Here is an 18,490-nt window from a genome sequence, read left to right on the forward strand (position 1 = left end):
GCTAAGGCTCGCAAGGTAGGTTTCTAGTCTTCATCACTGTTGGCCAGAGAGTGAGCTGAACGCTGCTGACGATGCTGAACTTCTTACCAGGACAGCCCAATAGTAGCTTGCACACGGTATGCCAGAAATGCTGGAATAACAGGACGATTATTGCATACTGTTCTGGCAACAACTTAATAATTATGTCCAACCGGTTCAGCAGGCTGCAGACCATATACTTTGAGAAGGATGCGACAGCTGTGGACATTTGCGAGCAGACGGGGAACCTGGCAGTAGCGGTTGGCAACACAGTTTACGTGTACGGGCCGGAATATGAGCTCAGAGAGCACCGGTGGGCGGAACACGGGCAATTCTACCATGACGACTCGCAGGTGAACTGCGTCCGCTGGGTGGGAAAGACGGAGCTGGTGGTCGCGTCGTCGTATATGTCTCTCTGGAGGATCCGCGCAGGGCTGGGGACGTTTAACAAACACCTGCTGTGGTCGCAGCGGCAGCCGGCGCCGGTATACAACTGCGCGGTCACCGAGGACGCGGAGTATATAGCGACCGTGGGTAAACACGACGCGCGGGTGAAGGTGTGGCGCCGGCTGAGCAACGCTGCTGAGCAGGCGGAGTTTGACCTCACGGTGATCCCGCATGGCGGGAGCGTGACGATGCTGCGGTGGAGACGCAGTGAGGAACCCAGCCACTGCAAGATACTGTACGTGCTGGGCACGGATTCCAAGCTGCGCATTTGGTCCAATTACGAGATGGAGAACAAGAACAATGCGCAAGATTGGGGTACGGTCGAGCTGGACAGGAAAGCACAGGAGCGCTTTGTGGTGATTCTGGATAGCAGGCTGCTGGCCGCAGCGCTGCCCACGAAGCGGCGCTCCGAACTGCTCCAGTACCTGGCAAGCCAGCAGCCGGAGCTGGTGGGCTTAGTTAGCAGGAGCGGCAGGCTGCGAATGCTCGCATTGGAACACTTATCACAAGATCCCCCGCGGATGGCCAGCACGAAGCCTTTGCTCACCATCGATCTTCTTTCCGAATGGTTTGAGTCCCCACCGCAGGTGCTTTACTTCTGTGAGCCACAGATCTACGAGGCGTCTGGTGGTCAGCTCTCCCTGGTGATCCATGATCTTCGTGGCAGTATCAAACACGTCCTCTTGCCGCTGGACAAACTAGCCCGTCCGACTTCGCTGGGTGATATTTTAGAACATAGGTTTACCGGCCACAGCAAATCAATACAGCGGCTGTGGCGCAGCAGTGACGGGGAGGCGATTCTCACCATAAGCCGATTCCATGAGAACGCTATATGGATCCCCCAGAATCTCCACGCAGGCGTGTCTCTACAGATGCAAAATATCATAGAGACTGATTCTCCAATTCACTTGGCACTAGTGCACGAAAAAGGAGCTCTCGTTATCACGTTTTTGAAATCGTTCAAGCTGCAGGCTTGGGGTTGCTCTGCTAATAGCTCACAGCGAGCTCACCTGCTCGCTGAAGTAACAATCTCTAAAAGTCGTGGGTATCCAATTCTTATGTCCAATACTCCCGAAAAAAAACATCACCACGAGCGCCACTTTATTACTCTGCTGTACGATTCAGGGCATGTTGATGCCTTCCTGGCAACTCCGAATGAGATTAAACCGGTTGAATCGGGCAGCATTGATTTGGAAGGCGAGGATATGATATACAGGGCATCGACAATAGACCCGGTGCAGCCCAGCTCTGGTGGTGACCGTGATCTGATTACCTTGATTACGAGGACTGGTACGATCCGAACGTATAAAGCTGTCGTTGCGAGCGATTTATCCAGGGTTCAATGGATGCTAACCCATATCCTTGATACGAATATCGAAGACTGTTCACTAATTGCTGGTTCTTCAATAAACAAGACCTGTGTAATAGACTCAACAAAAAAGGAAATAACAATTTGGGACTTAAAACGAGGAGTTTTGGAATATACGCACTTGTTTCAGGATACCGTGCGCGATATAGATTGGACCAGCACCAACTCAGGGCAAAGTATTATATCAATTGGATTCAATAGCCATGTGTTACTCCTTACCCAGCAGAGGTATGACTATACAAATAAACTTCCGACATTCCTGCCCATCAAGCGGCTCGATATAACAAAGCACACCACACATGAAATTGGAGATTCTACTTGGATGAAAGATGGGACTATAGTCGTCGCTTCTGGAAACCAACTATTTGTGGAAGATAAACAGCTGGATCTGACTGACTCTTTTACACTTCAGTCTATTGGATCCCGGTGTATCACGTCTAATGACCTTCTTCATTTGACGAGCGTTTTGAATGGACCCCTACCGGTTTATCATCCCCAATTCCTCATACAAGCGTTGTATTTTGGGAAGCTAAACTTGGTCAAAGAAATCATTTTGAACTTGTTCTTGCAAATCAGAGAGAGGGAGTACAATCCGGATGTGACTGAACCCTTACCATCTAGTCTATGCATCCCATATCACAAATTTCTACTACCAGATGACGAGAATTATATTTTTGACCATCACCCGGAGCCATACTCGTCATATAACATTGCACTGTCTGCTCTATTGCGTGAGAAACTAACGAAATTTCCACTTCCTTATCTCACCCGTCACCAGCAGATAACTTTGATTACTGTTTTAGAGGCGATCGAGAGCGTAGAGAAGAATAATTCAATAGTGGATTCCAGTGGTCTGAAATTCATCTTGGGCATGAAATTGTTTCTTTCACACAAGATGACGCAGTCCTCTGTTACTATGAGAGATGTAATGTGGGCCGTTCATTCAGAGAACAAGCACTTACTCCAGAGTCTAGTTTTCGCAGATATCACTTCTACCGCGAGGTTAAGGGAGTACAAGGTATGCTATTGGGTGAAACAAGATGGGCTGGTACGTATTTTTGAGTCTTTGGCGCGTTATGAGTTCACCAAGAATGACAGAAGGGATCCAAGTGCATGCGCGATATTTTATCTGGCTTTGAAGAAGAAAAAGATCCTACTAAGCCTGTGGAGAGTTGCAGCTAGGCATCCAGAACAAGCCAAGATGCTCAATTTCCTAGAACATGATTTTACCCAAGCGCGGTGGAGGACAGCAGCATTGAAAAATGCCTTTGTCCTGGCCAGTAAGCATCGCTACTTAGATTCTGCTTGCTTCTTTCTGTTGGCTGACTCATTGAAGGATGCGGTTAATGTCTTGGTTCGGAAATTGGAAGACTTAGACCTGGCAATTGGTGTTTGCAGGGTCTATTCAGGTGATAGCAGTCCAGAGCTCCACCATCTTCTAACCAACCATGTTCTTCCCGGCGCAGTGGTAGATAATGATATATGGACTATGAGTTATGTCTACTGGAGACTAAAAAATGAGAACCTAGCGATAAAAGCACTCCTGGGAAGATATGTCCATGAGCAGTCGGAACACGCATTCCACGATAAAAGCCCCATCAATAAGTCGTTTTTGATGGAAGACCCCGCTTTATTGCACTTGTATTCTTGGATCAGATTGAAAAGCACATGTAAGAACAGCACACGTTGGGATTCCAACGAACAGGAGGAATATTTGCTCATGAACAAGGTGGCTGACATTTATAGACGAATGGGATGTGACTACTTATCACTCTCACTGTTAAGGAATTGGAAATTCACCGCAAACGCAAAGGGTAACGCAGATGACAGGAGTAACGCACCTTCTTGGTCAAGTAGCCAACTACACTTTAGCGAAAGGGCACCGGGATCTTTTGGCAATAGAACATTCGACTCGCCATCGAGTCTCTTCGACAAATCAGAAAACCGTTCAGGTTATACAGACACAGCAACACCAAGGAACATGCTCGACGATTTTATGAATGTAGATTCATATAGAGCGCGCTCTTCCGTGCCGGAGGCTCAGGAGCTGTGGGAAGAAACTCCTGACGCATTATCGTCGGGCTACAGCACGCATACACAAAACAAAATGAAAGGCACTTCTGGCCACCCTCCCGTCAAAGTCCCTAAAGTCAGAAATCTGTTGGATGACTTTATGTAAAGCCACTGAACGCCCTTCTGAATACCTAAAGACTATATGATACAGTATATGTAATATATCTACATTTTCGCTGGATTACTGGAAGAATTTCGAGATGCTTTTCTTCGTCTTCTCTAGTCTCGCAGCTAACTTGGACTCGACGGAAGCAATCTTCATATCCACAGCCTCGTCTGAGTTATGCTCCTTGCATCGCTTATAATTCGACAGCGCTTCCTCCAGAAGGTTCTTAGCTAGATAGCAATTGCCACGCCTGTAGTACGCTTTCGCAAGATCCATACTCGGAACACGGTCCATTTCCAGCACGTAGTTGGTATAGCTGATTGCGCTATCATAACTGCCCATATTGAACAACGCGAGCGTCATATTCAGATAAAGTTTCTGCTTTAGCACGTTGAACTTCTCAAATTGCTCAGCATCAATGTCCACATCTGGAATATATTCATTAACATAATTCAGAGATTTTCTGTATTTGAAGAACGCGTTCTGGAAGTCCTTTCGCTTTAAGAGCTGCGTGCCAGACTCCTTGATCAAGACAGCCGCGGCGTATGCCTTGCCAAATTCTTCGCCCCCAAAGAGAGTGTTGTCCGTAGGATACTCTTCGTATATATCCCCTCCAATTGGATCGTTGCATGCATTGTACAGAGGCACCGGCATGTCTTGAGTCCATTCGCCACAGCCAGCTATCCTCACAGCCTTCTCTGGTACTCCATCGGAGTCGACGGCCTCCTTTTCTATTTCCCGCACAACAGCCTTCCCATGGATCACTTGCCCAAATATAGAGTGCTTGCCGTTTAAGTGTGGCGCGGCCGTCGTCGTGATGAAAAACTGCGAGCTGTTGCTATCCGGCGCTCCCATGTTAGCCATCGCCAGTAGGAACGGCTCGGAAAACTCCCCAGTGTTCTCGTCGGCAAATGCCCCGCGGCATGGCCCTTCTTCGTCCTGCTGGCTGTAGATAGAACAGCCGCCCTTCCCCAGGTTCTCCTCATCAGCTCCCTCCATACCGTACATGATGTCGCCGGCCTGAACCATGAAGTTTTTGATCACCCTATGGAACCGATTGCCCCGGAAACTCACATGCTTCCCGTCTAACTCGATCCCTCCGCAACATAGTTGCTTAAAGTTCTGTGCACTCAGTGGCGCCTTGTCCTGGAACAGCTCGAACACAATCCTCCCACTTTTACAACCACCGATTTCAATATCAATGTAAACCCTAGTGACACCAGACATGCTTGCGGCTCTAAATCCCCCGATTGGCTCTCTGACTCGCCAGCTTACCGGTGTGCAATGATCATCGTTCGAGGCAAAAGCTCGAAGATCTATAAATCGTTATTTACGTTAGGTTGACCAGGTGGCAAAAGACCGGTCATGGCGTTGTTATCATGAGTACCTGACATCAACAAACAACAGGGTAAAGCGAAGTGGTCGCAGTTTGAGGTATTGGGGACTCCTATACAGCTAGGATGGCTCGACAAGATGTGGCAGTGAATCCTGTGACGATTGTCATTAAGGAATGCATCACGCTATCCACGGCAATGAGAAAATACACACGCTACACTTCACAACTAGGGGTGGCAGCTCTATTAGGCGGCGGGAGCGACATATTCAGCAACCAGGATGATTCTCTGGCGGATGCGTTCAGCAACTTGGCGAGCAAAACTAACGATCCCCTGCTGTCGGGGTTCATTCAACTGCGGCTGATGCTGAACAACCTCAAGACTCTGGATGAAGTCGATGCATTGACAGTGTTGCAGCCGTTTCTGCTTGTGATCAGCACTGCGTCGACATCGGGCTACATCACTTCACTTGCCCTGGACTCGATCCACAAGATTTTTAGGTACAACATATTGAACGAGCACTCCAAGAACTACGTGGCTGCCTTCCGCCAGACAGTGCACTCGTTGACACATTGCCGATTTGAGGGCTCTGAGCAGACTTCGGATGACTCGGTTCTGCTGAAGGTATTGTCGCTGATCGAGACGATTGTGGTATCGTCTTGCGGGGATGTCTTGTCGGATTCGCTGATGAGTGACGTCATACAGACCGTGATGTCGCTTGCCTGCAATAAGCGACGGACGGAGGTGTTGCGTAAGGCGGCCGAGATGAGCATGATGTCTATTACGGTGAAGCTGCTGGCGAAGTTGAGAGCGATTGAGCCTACGAATACTGAAAAGTACATCAACGACGAGAGTTTTGCGACTGCCCTCCTAAAAGAGGACATCATCGGGACCATGCCAAGGGCCACGACGGATGTGAGTGTTGAGAATGGCACGCTTGTCGCCACAGAGGCTAAGAAGCATGAAGACGCGCCAGTCGATGACACTACTCTGGAGGAAAATTACGGTCTACCTGTGGTCAAAGACTATCTGGGCATATTAATATCCTTGATAGTAATAGAGAATTCTCATAAGCAGAATAACTCCACCAAGGTATTTGGGCTGCATCTACTGAACATGACAGTTGAACTGGCAGGAGACTTATTCCCCAAGCATCCTCGTCTGTTTAGTCTGGTATCCGACCCGATCTTCAAAAATATATTATACTTGATTCAAAACACGGATAAACTATCCCTTCTTCAAGCTGCATTGCAACTCTTCACGACCCTAACTATTATTTTGGGTGACTGTCTACAGAGTCAAATTGAACTGACTTTAAAAACCATCTTTTCCATTCTCTTAGATGAGAAAAAGGGCAATGACAATAAGATTAGGCCTTCCGCAGTTAAAGAGTTGTTAGTTGAACAAATATCTATTCTGTGGACGAGATCGCCATCCTTTTTCACGTCAATATTTATCAACTATGACTGTGATCTTGAAAGGTCAGATCTAGCGATCAATTTCCTCAAGAAGTTGACGAAGCTAGCCTTGCCTGAGTCGGCTTTGATAACAGCGGATAGCGTACCTCCAATCTGCCTAGAGGGTTTCATATCTTTGATAGATGATATGCACGCCAACGTGCAGAGATCGGGTGAAAAATTCGACTCCGATTTGCAGGTTGATATATTGGTACAGCGAGAACGCAAAAACGAATTCATCCGTTGTGTTGAAGAATTCAATAAGAAACCGAAGGTCGGGATACCCCTTCTTATTGAGAAAAACTTTATCAAGTCCGAAGATGAAAGTGATATTGCTTCCTTTTTATTTGAAAACAATACCCGTTTGAATAAGAAAACAGTAGGTGAATATCTTGCAAGTCCAGATAAAGTTTCCTTACTGCGGAAATTCATTGACCTATTCGATTTTGAAAACCTCCGTGTAGATGAAGCTCTTCGGATTTTATTAACAAAGTTTCGGTTACCTGGTGAATCCCAGCAAATCGAACGAATCGTTGAAGCTTTCTCTGCCAAATATGTGTCAAGCCAGCATTACGACGAGTCCAAGGCCGGGAAAGATATTGAAGACGATTATAGTACGGTACAGCCAGACTCAGACTCCGTTTTCATTTTAAGTTACTCGATTATTCTGCTAAACACAGATCTACACAATCCGCAAGTCAAAAAGCACATGACTCTAGACGATTATACCTACAATTTGAAGGGATGCAACAATCAGAAGGATTTCCCAATGTGGTACATGGAGAGGACTTACTATTCTATCAGGGATAAAGAAATTGTAATGCCAGAGGAACACCACGGTAGCGATGGCTGGTTTGACGACGTTTGGAATAATTTGATATCCTCTAACACTGTACTCACTGAGCTAAATACACCTCGCCATAACTCAATTGAAGATATGGATCCTGCATACACGTTGCATTTTGACAGAGCAATTTTTCAAAATGTCGGCTCACAGATTGTTTCGACCTTGTTTAAGATATTTGCCGTTGCATCCGATGATAATATTAGCACAAGGATGTTGTCTACAATCGACAAATGTTCTCAACTAGCATCCTTCTTTGGATTTACAAAACTTTACAATGGAATTTTGACCGAAACTATCAAGTTTACAACATTGACCGGTGAAACTAAAAACGCGAGAAAATTATATGACTTTAATGATGTACCAGTTGTGCTAATACACCTTGAAGATACTATGGAAGTAATCACTGTTTCCAGTCAATCCGTAAGACTTGGGCAGGATTTCAAGGGACAATTAGCAACAGTGGTACTCTCCCGAATTCTGGGGAATACCGGTAAAAATACCATTAGTAAAGAGATCTGGGTCCAACTATTAAATATTTTGCTAGTGCTCTACGAGGGACTAGTGATTCCACCAGATCTGTGTCCGCAAGTACAAAGAGAGTTAGCATTGGGACCATTGCCGAAACCGTCTGCAGAATATAATATCAACAAAACCAAATTTACCAAAGGGTTGCTGTCTACATTTGCTTCATACTTGAAGGGAGACGAGGAGCCTACTGAAGAAGAAATAGCTTGGTCCGTGAAAGGGATGGAGACCATAGAAAACAGTCAATTAATATCGTCTATTCTTGGCGCCTCTCAGGAAACGGAGGCTGAATTGATCTCCCATATCCTAGGGGCTGTGAAGTTAGAAAAAAATGGTGATAATTCAAGATTCTTCGAGCAGGAAATTCTCTTTTTATGCGAATTGGCAATATCCATGTTGGTTCGCTGTCAGAATAAGTCAACAGGTAGACAGATATTGACGCAATTGAAGATATTTGCAGAAATAAATGGAATATCAAAGGCGTTCCGTCAACGTTTGTTAAGTTACAATATTTTTGTGATAAAGCAGCTTGAGACCCCCGAAGCTATCATCAGCCTTATTGATAAGGAGATGTTGTTTAACAATGAAATATATGACAGTGAATTCTTCGAGTCTGACCCTGGAATGAGTGTATTGAACAGTTTATTGTCATTATCTCAACAAGATGCATTTACAAGTGAACTCTTGGCCAATGAAGGTTTCTGGAAGCTACTGCGAAGATATGCCCCATTAAAGAAATGTACTCTGGCCGTGTACAACTTCTTGGATAACTTCATTATAACAAACCAGGGTTTGATAACCGACGAAAACTTTATGTGGATGCTTGGTTTGTTGGATGAAATATCATCAACTGGTGCTGTTGGAGGACGATGGGAAGAAGAATTTGACCGATTGGTTAAAAGTGGTCGTGCGGTCGAGAAAGAGAATCCCTATCAGGAAATTGTCGACCTCTCTTTGAAGTCTATCAATTTAACTTCTCAGCTAATAAAAGTCAGGACAAATCTAACTAAAACCGAGATTGTGGCCTTGATCCAGGCCTTGGCGCATCAATGTTTGAATCCATCGTACCAGCTGCGCCTCTATGCCCTATCTTCATTAGAGGATGCAATGACCAAGGGTATTTTGGTATCGAATGACACTATAACGGTATCAGAATTGTTTGAACATGGCTTATTCCCCCTCATCGATAACAGCAAAAATATCAATGCATTACCATTGTTGGATATTATGTCTACTTTATCCAGAATATATCTTTACTACTTGGAATGTGGCAAAACAACTAATGACACTTATATGAAGGTGCAAAACATGTTTAATAAATATGTGGAGAACCCGACCATGGAGCAGAAGCTGCAGGAACTGATCACTGCTAAAAAAGAGATCGAGAAAAATATTAACGGACCATCTAGACCTCATACAGTTGCGGATAACAAAGAAACTTCTATGGAAGAAGCGCCAGGTCCAGTAGAGGAAAAGTGATTAGATAATGATATATATCAAAGATAATATACGTGTTTTGATGCAGTTTCCGAATGGGAGTTCCTGTTCTTAGTAGCCCGAGGTGTTTATTCCAATGGTGATGAATATTGTGCACTACCATCAAGTGACGTCCTCATATATTCTAGCAACAATAACCCAGTAGCAGTGCCTGGGATAATCGCCAGAGTATTTCTCAGGAAACCCTTATACAGCCAGCGGGCCGTTCCTGTACTCTTACTGATGGAGGCAACATGCTCGAGCGTATCAATATAAGAGTTGAAATAGAGATGAAGTAGTCTTGTGTTACCTCCCCGCAATCGGATCTTGCTTATCTTAGGTTCAATTGTAGATTGGTCCTTCAGATTAGCAATTGCTTTTTGATAAATATCAAAGGCTTCCAGACGTGATAGGTGGGTTTTTTGAAGTTTGAGCATAGGGTACTGTACCAGCTGAAGTGCGAATGCCGCTGTTACGCCAGCTCCAAACACAAAACTCCTTTGCAACCACTGTTTTTCGCGTTGGCTCATGTAACCCTCGGAAGTAGTCTTAGCTGGTAAGTACTGCTCAGAACCCTCATTGGCGGACTGGGCGCCAGTGGCCTTCAGCTTCTTGTGCGCTTCCAAATATTCTATCGTCTTGTTGCAAACCTGGCCCTTGAGGAGCTCGAAAGTAGTGAAGTACACGGCAAAGCCCACGCTTTCCTTCACCAAGGATAATCCGAATCCCCCAAAGCATCCCACCAGCCCGATCTCTTTCAGTTTGTCAATCCCATACAGCCATAGGCTGTTATATTTCTTGGCGGAAGAAAGAAGGTCATTTGCAGTGGAGCGCGTGTATATTGCATCAATTGGTGCAGATGCAACAGCCTGGGCTACTCCGGCCATGAATCCCGCACATACCACATCGGATATCCGCGGAGGTGACTGTCCATGCTCTCCCCCGGCCCCCAGAGGGCCTCGCAGAAACGAAAGACTCGATAAGTATGTCGTATACAGCACCACGCCGGCCGCAGAATTGAGCACAAGCGGCGGCAGCACTCTATCCGGTAGCACCTTCCAGCCATACTTATTCAAAGCCCGCGTCAAGACGCCAACCGACGAGTTTTCCAAGTAGTATGTGTACGCAGGATTGCGAAACCACTGTCCGGATGGCTTCGGGCGTTGCGGTTGACTGACCTTGTCCTCTCCTGTTAGCAGAATCCGCAGGTAGTGCGTGTAGTCATATCGTGCAGGCCGGAACAGCTTCATCGGCGCACGGAGATAGAAAGACGTGAACTGATAAACCATTGATCTCCCACCGGCGGTCACCATACCGATTAATGAGGAAGAGGGAGAGTAGCCAGCCTTGTCTGCGTCAATAACATGCTCCTTGTCCATCGCTTCTGATCCGTCGGACTACAATCTGCCTCGCATGCCCTCCCTCTTTCAATGTGCGTATACCGAGTTGCTCCGGGGCCTTCGGATTTCGATCAGAAAAGTCTGATAACGGCACAACGGTTGAGAAGTAATGAGAAGATTGTATTTAAAGACAGTGCCCTACAGCCGGCCGCATAGGACCGAATTGGAACTACATCATTCAAGACTAATCGCTCGAGCAACTCATTGGAAGCCCTTCGCAAACGACCTCTATATCTCGTCTCAAGTTCCTACTATCATGTATGCTGTCACTACAGAAAAATTTTTGTCTATAGCTGGCAAGAAGCACATCACATACATTCTGATGGTGTAGGCTCCACATCACAGTAAGCATTTGTATAAGGCTGATCACATAGGGTGCTACCGACCTAGCCATTGCCACATGTCAACGAAATCTTACGCAGAAAGGGCCAAGGCACACAATTCGCCAGTTGCTAGAAAGCTTCTGGCATTGATGCACGAGAAGAAAACCAATCTCTGCGCTTCCCTTGATGTGCGGACGTCTAGAAAGCTTCTGGAGCTAGCAGACACGCTGGGACCGCACATTTGTCTGCTGAAGACACATGTCGACATACTGACGGACTTCGACATCGAGACGACAGTCAAGCCGCTGCAGCAGCTTGCGGCTAAGCACAACTTCATGATCTTCGAGGACCGCAAGTTCGCTGACATTGGCAACACGGTTAAGCTGCAGTACTCCTCCGGCGTGTACCGTATCGCGGAGTGGGCGGATATTACCAATGCACACGGCGTCACCGGCCCCGGTGTGATAGCCGGGCTGAAGGAGGCTGCGAAACTGGCCTCACAGGAACCCAGGGGGTTGCTGATGCTGGCAGAGCTCTCTTCTCAGGGCTCTTTGGCGCGCGGAGACTATACCGCGGGCGTCGTTGAAATGGCAAAGCTGGACAAAGACTTTGTGATCGGGTTCATCGCGCAGCGTGACATGGGTGGGCGTGCAGACGGCTTTGACTGGCTCATCATGACCCCGGGGGTTGGCCTGGACGACAAAGGAGACGGCCTGGGCCAGCAGTACCGCACGGTGGATGAGGTCGTCAGCGACGGTACCGATGTGATCATTGTTGGCAGAGGGCTCTTTGACAAGGGAAGAGACCCCAACGTCGAGGGTGCCCGCTACCGCAAGGCCGGTTGGGAGGCTTACTTGCGCCGTATTGGCGAGACTTCGTAGTCTATCGCTGGCGCCCACAGTATATAGGCGGATTCCACCGCCGATTACCATCTCAGCAACCTTTTTGTAATTATATGCCCCTATTGCCCTTATTTCCGAGCTGGTGCCGGGATCGGTTTATAGACGGGCAACAAGTTGATACTTTGTTCAGTAGCATGCATCCAACACTTGCAGGCTTGGGGTGTGGAAGGCCTCGCCGCGGATAATTCGTATTACCCGCACTTCGTGAAGTATTGCTTTATGAAAAATCTTCACTTTGGGCTAACTAGAGCCATAACTCGACACAAGCCCCTTCCTACACACTTCGAGCTGGGACTAAAGTGACAACGAATAGCAAATAATTAGCAAATATGGATGCGTTGAATTCGAGAGAGCAACAGGAATTTCAGAGAGTTGTGGAGCAGAAGCAGATGAAGGACTTCATGCGCCTTTACTCGAATTTGGTTGAGAGGTGCTTCAGTGACTGTGTCAACGACTTCACTTCCTCCAAATTGACCTCCAAGGAACAGACGTGCATCATGAGATGCTCCGAGAAGTTCTTGAAGCACAGCGAACGGGTGGGCCAGCGGTTCCAGGAACAGAACGCTGCGTTGAACCAGAGCATGGGCCGCTAAGCGGGAAACCAACACTCTGCTCCGCTTGCCCGCTGTTTCGTGCATGAGTGCATGCCACTGCCCGCGAGAGGCGATTTGTTTTCCACGTGTACATAAATAAGGGATCATTAGAGTGCCCTTCTCTGTAGGTAAGGTGATTCTACATAAACCGCCAATGGCCTGTGGTATCCGGCGCGGCACGCAGGTTACACAGCGCGTATTTTGTAAGCCTGGTAGCCGGCGTACACCGCGAGGGCAGCAAGTAGCCACCACAGCAACCACGCGACCTCGTGCGCCTGCGACCATGCCAAAATATACCCTCCCAGGAGCGGGCCAATGAACCTGGCGCCAGCCCCAAGACTAATGACGGCGCTGTTGACGACCCCGCGGTAGCGCGGATGGCAGGTCCGATGGATAATCAACAGCATCTGTGGCATTGTCAGACAGCAGATCGTGGTTTTGGCCGATGTCAGAGAGTAGAGATACACATAGGTGCACCACTTCGGAATCGAGTCCTTCTGCAGGAACACGATGTATGGCACAAGAACGTAGACGATGGGGAACAGAGACAGGCCGCTGCGGTAAATTGAGATGGGGTCGTACCGCTGCGTAATTAAAGGAAACAGGAAGAACATGACCAGGCATCCGACAATGCCGGTCGTCGAGAGCAGATCCCCCGCCCTTTCGGACGACATTCCTATCCCGCCCACAATTTTCCATGGGAACCGCGACGCAAGCCCAACCGTTCCGTCCGGCCTCTCCTCCGTCGCCAGCGCAGTGGACAAGAAAACCGGCAGGAACTCGACGGTCGGCGTCAGGTGCAGCTCGAGACACAAGTGGCTAATGATCGGGTAGAATACGTCTGCGTATATCATATGCCGCATAGCTGTTTGTTCCAGCGGGGGCGGGATCCCCTCCTCGACGAATTCTGTACCAAGCTGTGTCCCCGTAGCCACGGCCTTGTTCTGTGTTTCTCCCGGCGCAGCGTCCTTGCCGGTGACCCGAGAGTAGGCGTAGTCCTCGCCCGACGTGCGGCGTCCGTCGCTGAGCAGATGCGTCCGCTCCTCGGTGTCAGACTGAACCTCTTCGTCCGTCACTAGGGCACGTTCAGTGCTGCTGCTTCTGGCGGTATACCACGGCCAGAAATGCCGTAGCAGCCAAGAGCCCACTTCGAGCCCCCTGTCACGACTGTGCTTCAGATGCGGGTGCGTCTCTTCCAAAAACAGAGCGGTGGTTAAAACGCTGCCGAGCAGCAGCACGGATATAACCAAATTCGGCAACGAGTACGGGAACAGCGATACCATCTTGGAAAGCCAAGGAGGGTACCATTCTGGTATTTTGTTTTGTCCTTTAGGAAAGGAGAGATAGCCGCCGATCATGGGCCCCAAGACAGCTCCGAACTGCCAAAGAAGCTGCATGGTGCTGAAGGCCAGTGCTTGGTGTCTCTCTTGAGAAGCGAGCTCGCCTACAACAGTACGCACGACGCCTGCGTTCCCGTTTAGCAGCCCCATCAGACTGCGGGCGAGGAGGGCCTGGTAGTAATTTCCCGCAAACCCCAGAAGCAGAAGAGAGCAGCATGTCCCGAGCTGACCCAGGATGAGTGCCCACTTGCGCCCGTATCTCTCCGCAAAGTGGCCCCAGTTCATGGCCGAAACCACCTGGCACAGGGCAAATACAGAGCCCAGCCAGCCCGAATAGGCCGCGATCTGGCTTTCGTTACTAGATACATCAAAGTCTCGCACCATGAAGTACATGTACGGAAATAGAGACATAAAAGCAACTGGCTCGCTCAGCCGAACAAACATGACGAGACTTATCTGCGCCCAGGGAAACCCCCGCAACTGCTCACTGACCAACGGCTGCTTGGTTCCACCCATCATGCGATATTAGGTGTTGAGCCTGAAGTTTAAAATGCTACGGGCGTATTATATATGTCAGCAAATACTTAAAAAGATGGGAGACAGCTGTCTGTAATCGGTATCGGGGTTTCTCCCGGCATATGCCATGGAGAATCCTACAATTGCACTCAGCTGAGCCTTCGGAGTTACTCCTCGCGAAGCCAAGCACCAGTGTCCGCCCGCCGTCCGATACACCCAACCACCAGCCGACCGCCGCGCCCGCTGTCCGGGATCCCATGTCGCACAAGACGACTTAAATCTTTCTGATGACAGGCGTGTAGCCCCGCCGTCTCGACGGGGCCTCCTCTCGGAGTCCAGCGGAGCTGGCAGCAGACAGTGTACCTAGCGGACGCACACGGCGCAGCGTTCCACCGAATTTCCCACCTGCATTGCAAACATAAGTAAGCAGGTTATGTAGGACAGACAAGTCTGTCTCGAACCCGCGACCGCTTGACGCGGCAGAGCCGCGCCGCCCGGCCAGCAGGTAAAAAACCCATCACCTTCTGTGTGAGCACAGGCGTATCGAGCTACCCCTTTTTGCACGTGATTCAACCAGCCGGGCGTTTACTGAACGAATGCAACCAGGCCGCCTGCGCAGATACTTGGCCTGGAATGCAATAACTGCGGCAAGTGGTAATATGGTTGTCTTCAATTGACACAGGTGGCAGGGCGGTTCGACAGCTATGGAAGCGAATAGGACTAGTGGGCTGACCCACAGAGGGATTGCATTTGCGGAAGAGCGAAGCAATGACGACGACAACGCGCCTGTGGATGGCTGGGGGGTGTTGAACAACCACGTACCTGTGCGCCTTCACATTGCGTGGCGGGGAGGTATCACCGCCAATGGCGAAATCCTGCAGGTAGCTGAGATCCCTGGTCGGCCCGGAATGTACAAGGTATCTGGCTGGCACAGCCCCCCGATCAACCCCGAGCACACAGTGGACTACGAGGCGATTCAGGACCAGTCGGTGCTCGACAACGCGTGGACCGAGGTTGCGACCGCCCGGCCCGACGTGCAGGTCTACGTTGAACCAGAACTGCAGGACCTCAAAGGGCGCTGTGCGCCCCCCTGCTGCGTCCTATTCTAGACAGGCGTATTTCTTGGACTCGCCTGCTACGCGAGCATATGCTCGGAGCCTTGGGCGTGCGGCCTCTAGCGACTGGATTCGAGCATTGGAGAGTCCTCTGACACTTGACTGGCGCCGGAAAGCTACGTAGCTCGGTCACGTGACTCAAAGATAATGTCAGTATGTATAAAACGGGAAATAGTGTCTCAGTGCATGTCGACGTTTATTGGAAGGGTATCACAGAACTGGCGACGTCAGAAACAGCGCAGGAGTGGAGCGACTGTATATAATATATATAGAGAAGTCGATGAAAGTTGGCAGGCCCATACATACGCGCTCGGATGTAGGAATGAACAACCAAACCATATTGCTAGAAGGACAGGGATTGCTTACAAATTCTACTTGCTTAATATAACATACCAACTAGTATTCATTCATTATTAGAATATGACACAGTACAAAGTGGAGGATTACCTAAATTTGGACGAGGGCCAATTTAGCGATTCTGCGGAGGAAACGGGGATCTATTTGACGCAGGCCGCCTACGACGAAGGCTTCTCCACCACTGCCGCCAGCGTTCCGGTCATTCTAGCGGAAGTTCCAAAATTGGCGCGTTTGTCTGAACTTTCGCTATTACCACAATATAACAGTAGCACCGGAAACAGGGTGGAGAAGAAGTCTGTGCAAAGGAACAGGCGAGATCGAGTTATTCGCTCCTTCGTCAAGGCATTTGACAAAACACTGGAAACATCGGACAGCAGTCTTCTATCTGCAACACCATCTCCAAAATCCATTTTTTCGTATGGGTTCTCGTCTTCGCAGGATGAGGAACGCGCGTTTTCTGTGGTGGAAGGACATCTCCAAATACCGCAGGACGACGCTTACATCAACGATGGTGGAACAATGTTTAAGTTAGCGTTGGAAAACTCGCCTTCGGTGTCACCAGAAGAATTGGAGTTACTGGAAACTGCTCCGTTTGCGAACAACAATTCCGATGATATCCTCAGCTTCAGCCAAGTGATAGAACAGCATGCAAACATGGAGCAGGATATGGTCCAATTGGAACCGGATGCCAGTAGGCAAGTTTTTGACTACCTCGCCAACCTTGAACGATCGGTGGAACTAACATCGTTGACATTCGAAGACCAATTTGACGTCCCCATAAGTGTATTCTCCCAGATGCCACAACAGATGCACGTGCATATGCAAGCGCAGCTCCCAGGAGAAGACGAAGATAACGAAGAGGAGGAGGAGGAGGCTTACGAGGAGGAGGAAGAAGACGAAGAAGAAGAAGAAACATATACGGAAGAACCATCCTCGAACTTCACCATGCCCATACCGCTACAGCTCACGCCGCAGCCGGTCTTCCACCGCCTACAGGAGGTCCGGCCAGAAACGCTCGGCAGCTCTCCTAGGATGAACAACTTCGTTCCAGAAAAAAAAAGGAGAAAGCTAAGCATTCAGCCATTGACGTTTGATCAGATACGGTTGACACATGGGCTATTACGAAAAACTATGATTCGTCACTATGATACTGAAGATCTCAAACTACAGATAAAGAAAGAAATTGCAAAAGAACAAAAGGCGGTAAAAGATGCCTTAAAACGTCCCGACAAGGCTCAATGCCCAAAAAAGAGAACTATAAGTAAAACGAGGTTACAAGATGTTTCCATTAACTTTCACCAAGCTTTAACCGGTCTTCGAGACTTGGAGGTTGTATTTGCCCAAAATCATATTTTATCCTCTGGATACTGGTCGGCGAAAGCAAACGCTCTAGGGGTCACTGAGATGCGCTCGATTGTTTCTGTGATCCGCCAGCAGTACGAAAACCACATAACATTTGAATTTGTTGACGACGATGTCAACCCTAATACAATTCCTGACGGAATGAAACTTTTGAAATTCTCCGTAATATCAAGATACTGTGAGCATTTAGAAAATGACCGCTATGTAAATGACTGGGTCCATTTGATAACTTATAATGATTTAAGCGAACTATTGGGGTTCGCTTTAGATATCTCTGATGAAATGATTGTAGTCAATGATGATTCGTTAATTTTTGAGACTCAGAATGAACCATGGAAACGATTGCTAATGAGATGGAGGTCTATATACGATAAAAAACTATTTATCATCTCTGAATCAAAAGAGATGATGCAACTCAAGATCGAGAAGGCCAAATCCCGTGGAAAACCATTCAATTTGGATGAGCGGGAGAAGAAATTAAAGGAAGATCTTTTTAATCAACTTATGTCATACAAGGGTTTGTTAGGCGCGCCCTCTAAAACTGCAAAAGACCAAGCTCTCATCAAGACAAATAAACTTCAAGCACTAATAAAAATTGTGCTAGAGAAATACTGCTGGGTTGATCCCTCGAAAGTCCCAGAGGGGGGTTACAGGAGATTGTTTTAAGAAGTACATCGCCTTCTTCAGTACTGCTATCCCATTAGCGACATATCTTGCAGGATTCTGGCGGTAAGCCTGACGCCATGCTATACATTCGTAAGCTAGGCGTCAGAAGGCATACGTTGAGTTGCGATATACGCCTCGAGCAATAGTACGCAAGTTGCGCTATATTGTTTACCAATAGAATAACAAAAGGACATAGAAAGTTCTAGTATGGAAGGAATACAGCATAAGGCCCATGGACGATGTATATCAATATTTAGGTCGGAA

At 48.1% G+C, this 18,490-nt stretch overlaps 8 protein-coding genes and 1 non-coding gene across 9 annotated transcripts; 5 read left to right on the plus strand and 4 right to left on the minus strand.

Moving 5' to 3' along the window:
* Positions 1-71: 71 nt before the first annotated feature.
* Positions 72-4,013, plus strand: RAV1 (Rav1p; the record flags this gene model as incomplete). Its single annotated transcript, NM_210152.2, has 1 exon — positions 72-4,013. One exon carries the CDS (start codon positions 72-74, stop codon positions 4,011-4,013), a length of 3,942 nt encoding a protein of 1,313 aa, NP_984798.2.
* A 75-nt stretch (positions 4,014-4,088) lies between these two features.
* On the minus strand, positions 4,089-5,240 carry CPR7 (peptidylprolyl isomerase CPR7; the record flags this gene model as incomplete). Its single annotated transcript, NM_210153.1, has 1 exon — positions 4,089-5,240. The coding sequence occupies one exon, from the start codon at positions 5,238-5,240 to the stop codon at positions 4,089-4,091; it is 1,152 nt and encodes a 383-aa protein (NP_984799.1).
* A 233-nt stretch (positions 5,241-5,473) lies between these two features.
* On the plus strand, positions 5,474-9,655 carry GEA2 (Arf family guanine nucleotide exchange factor GEA2; the record flags this gene model as incomplete). The annotated part of the gene is made up of 1 exon (NM_210154.2): positions 5,474-9,655. The coding sequence occupies one exon, from the start codon at positions 5,474-5,476 to the stop codon at positions 9,653-9,655; it is 4,182 nt and encodes a 1,393-aa protein (NP_984800.2).
* Positions 9,656-9,741: 86 nt separating this feature from the next.
* Positions 9,742-11,031, minus strand: AGOS_AEL060C (AEL060Cp; the record flags this gene model as incomplete). Its single annotated transcript, NM_210155.1, has 1 exon — positions 9,742-11,031. One exon carries the CDS (start codon positions 11,029-11,031, stop codon positions 9,742-9,744), a length of 1,290 nt encoding a protein of 429 aa, NP_984801.1.
* Positions 11,032-11,452: 421 nt separating this feature from the next.
* On the plus strand, positions 11,453-12,256 carry URA3 (orotidine-5'-phosphate decarboxylase; the record flags this gene model as incomplete). The annotated part of the gene is made up of 1 exon (NM_210156.1): positions 11,453-12,256. One exon carries the CDS (start codon positions 11,453-11,455, stop codon positions 12,254-12,256), a length of 804 nt encoding a protein of 267 aa, NP_984802.1.
* Positions 12,257-12,606: 350 nt separating this feature from the next.
* Positions 12,607-12,870, plus strand: TIM9 (protein transporter TIM9; the record flags this gene model as incomplete). The annotated part of the gene is made up of 1 exon (NM_210157.1): positions 12,607-12,870. The coding sequence occupies one exon, from the start codon at positions 12,607-12,609 to the stop codon at positions 12,868-12,870; it is 264 nt and encodes an 87-aa protein (NP_984803.1).
* A 185-nt stretch (positions 12,871-13,055) lies between these two features.
* Positions 13,056-14,729, minus strand: AGOS_AEL057C (uncharacterized protein; the record flags this gene model as incomplete). Its single annotated transcript, NM_210158.1, has 1 exon — positions 13,056-14,729. One exon carries the CDS (start codon positions 14,727-14,729, stop codon positions 13,056-13,058), a length of 1,674 nt encoding a protein of 557 aa, NP_984804.1.
* Positions 14,730-14,801: 72 nt separating this feature from the next.
* Positions 14,802-15,290, minus strand: AGOS_AgSNRRPR1. Its single transcript, NR_149437.1, has one exon. It is a non-coding gene; the product is annotated as an AgSNRRPR1 (small nuclear RNA).
* A 971-nt stretch (positions 15,291-16,261) lies between these two features.
* On the plus strand, positions 16,262-18,226 carry AGOS_AEL056W (AEL056Wp; the record flags this gene model as incomplete). Its single annotated transcript, NM_210159.1, has 1 exon — positions 16,262-18,226. One exon carries the CDS (start codon positions 16,262-16,264, stop codon positions 18,224-18,226), a length of 1,965 nt encoding a protein of 654 aa, NP_984805.1.
* Positions 18,227-18,490: the final 264 nt, after the last annotated feature.

The sequence above is a fragment of the Eremothecium gossypii genome, chromosome V, assembly GCF_000091025.4.
Source record: "Eremothecium gossypii ATCC 10895 chromosome V, complete sequence".
NCBI classification, from domain to species: Eukaryota; Fungi; Ascomycota; class Saccharomycetes; order Saccharomycetales; family Saccharomycetaceae; genus Eremothecium; species Eremothecium gossypii.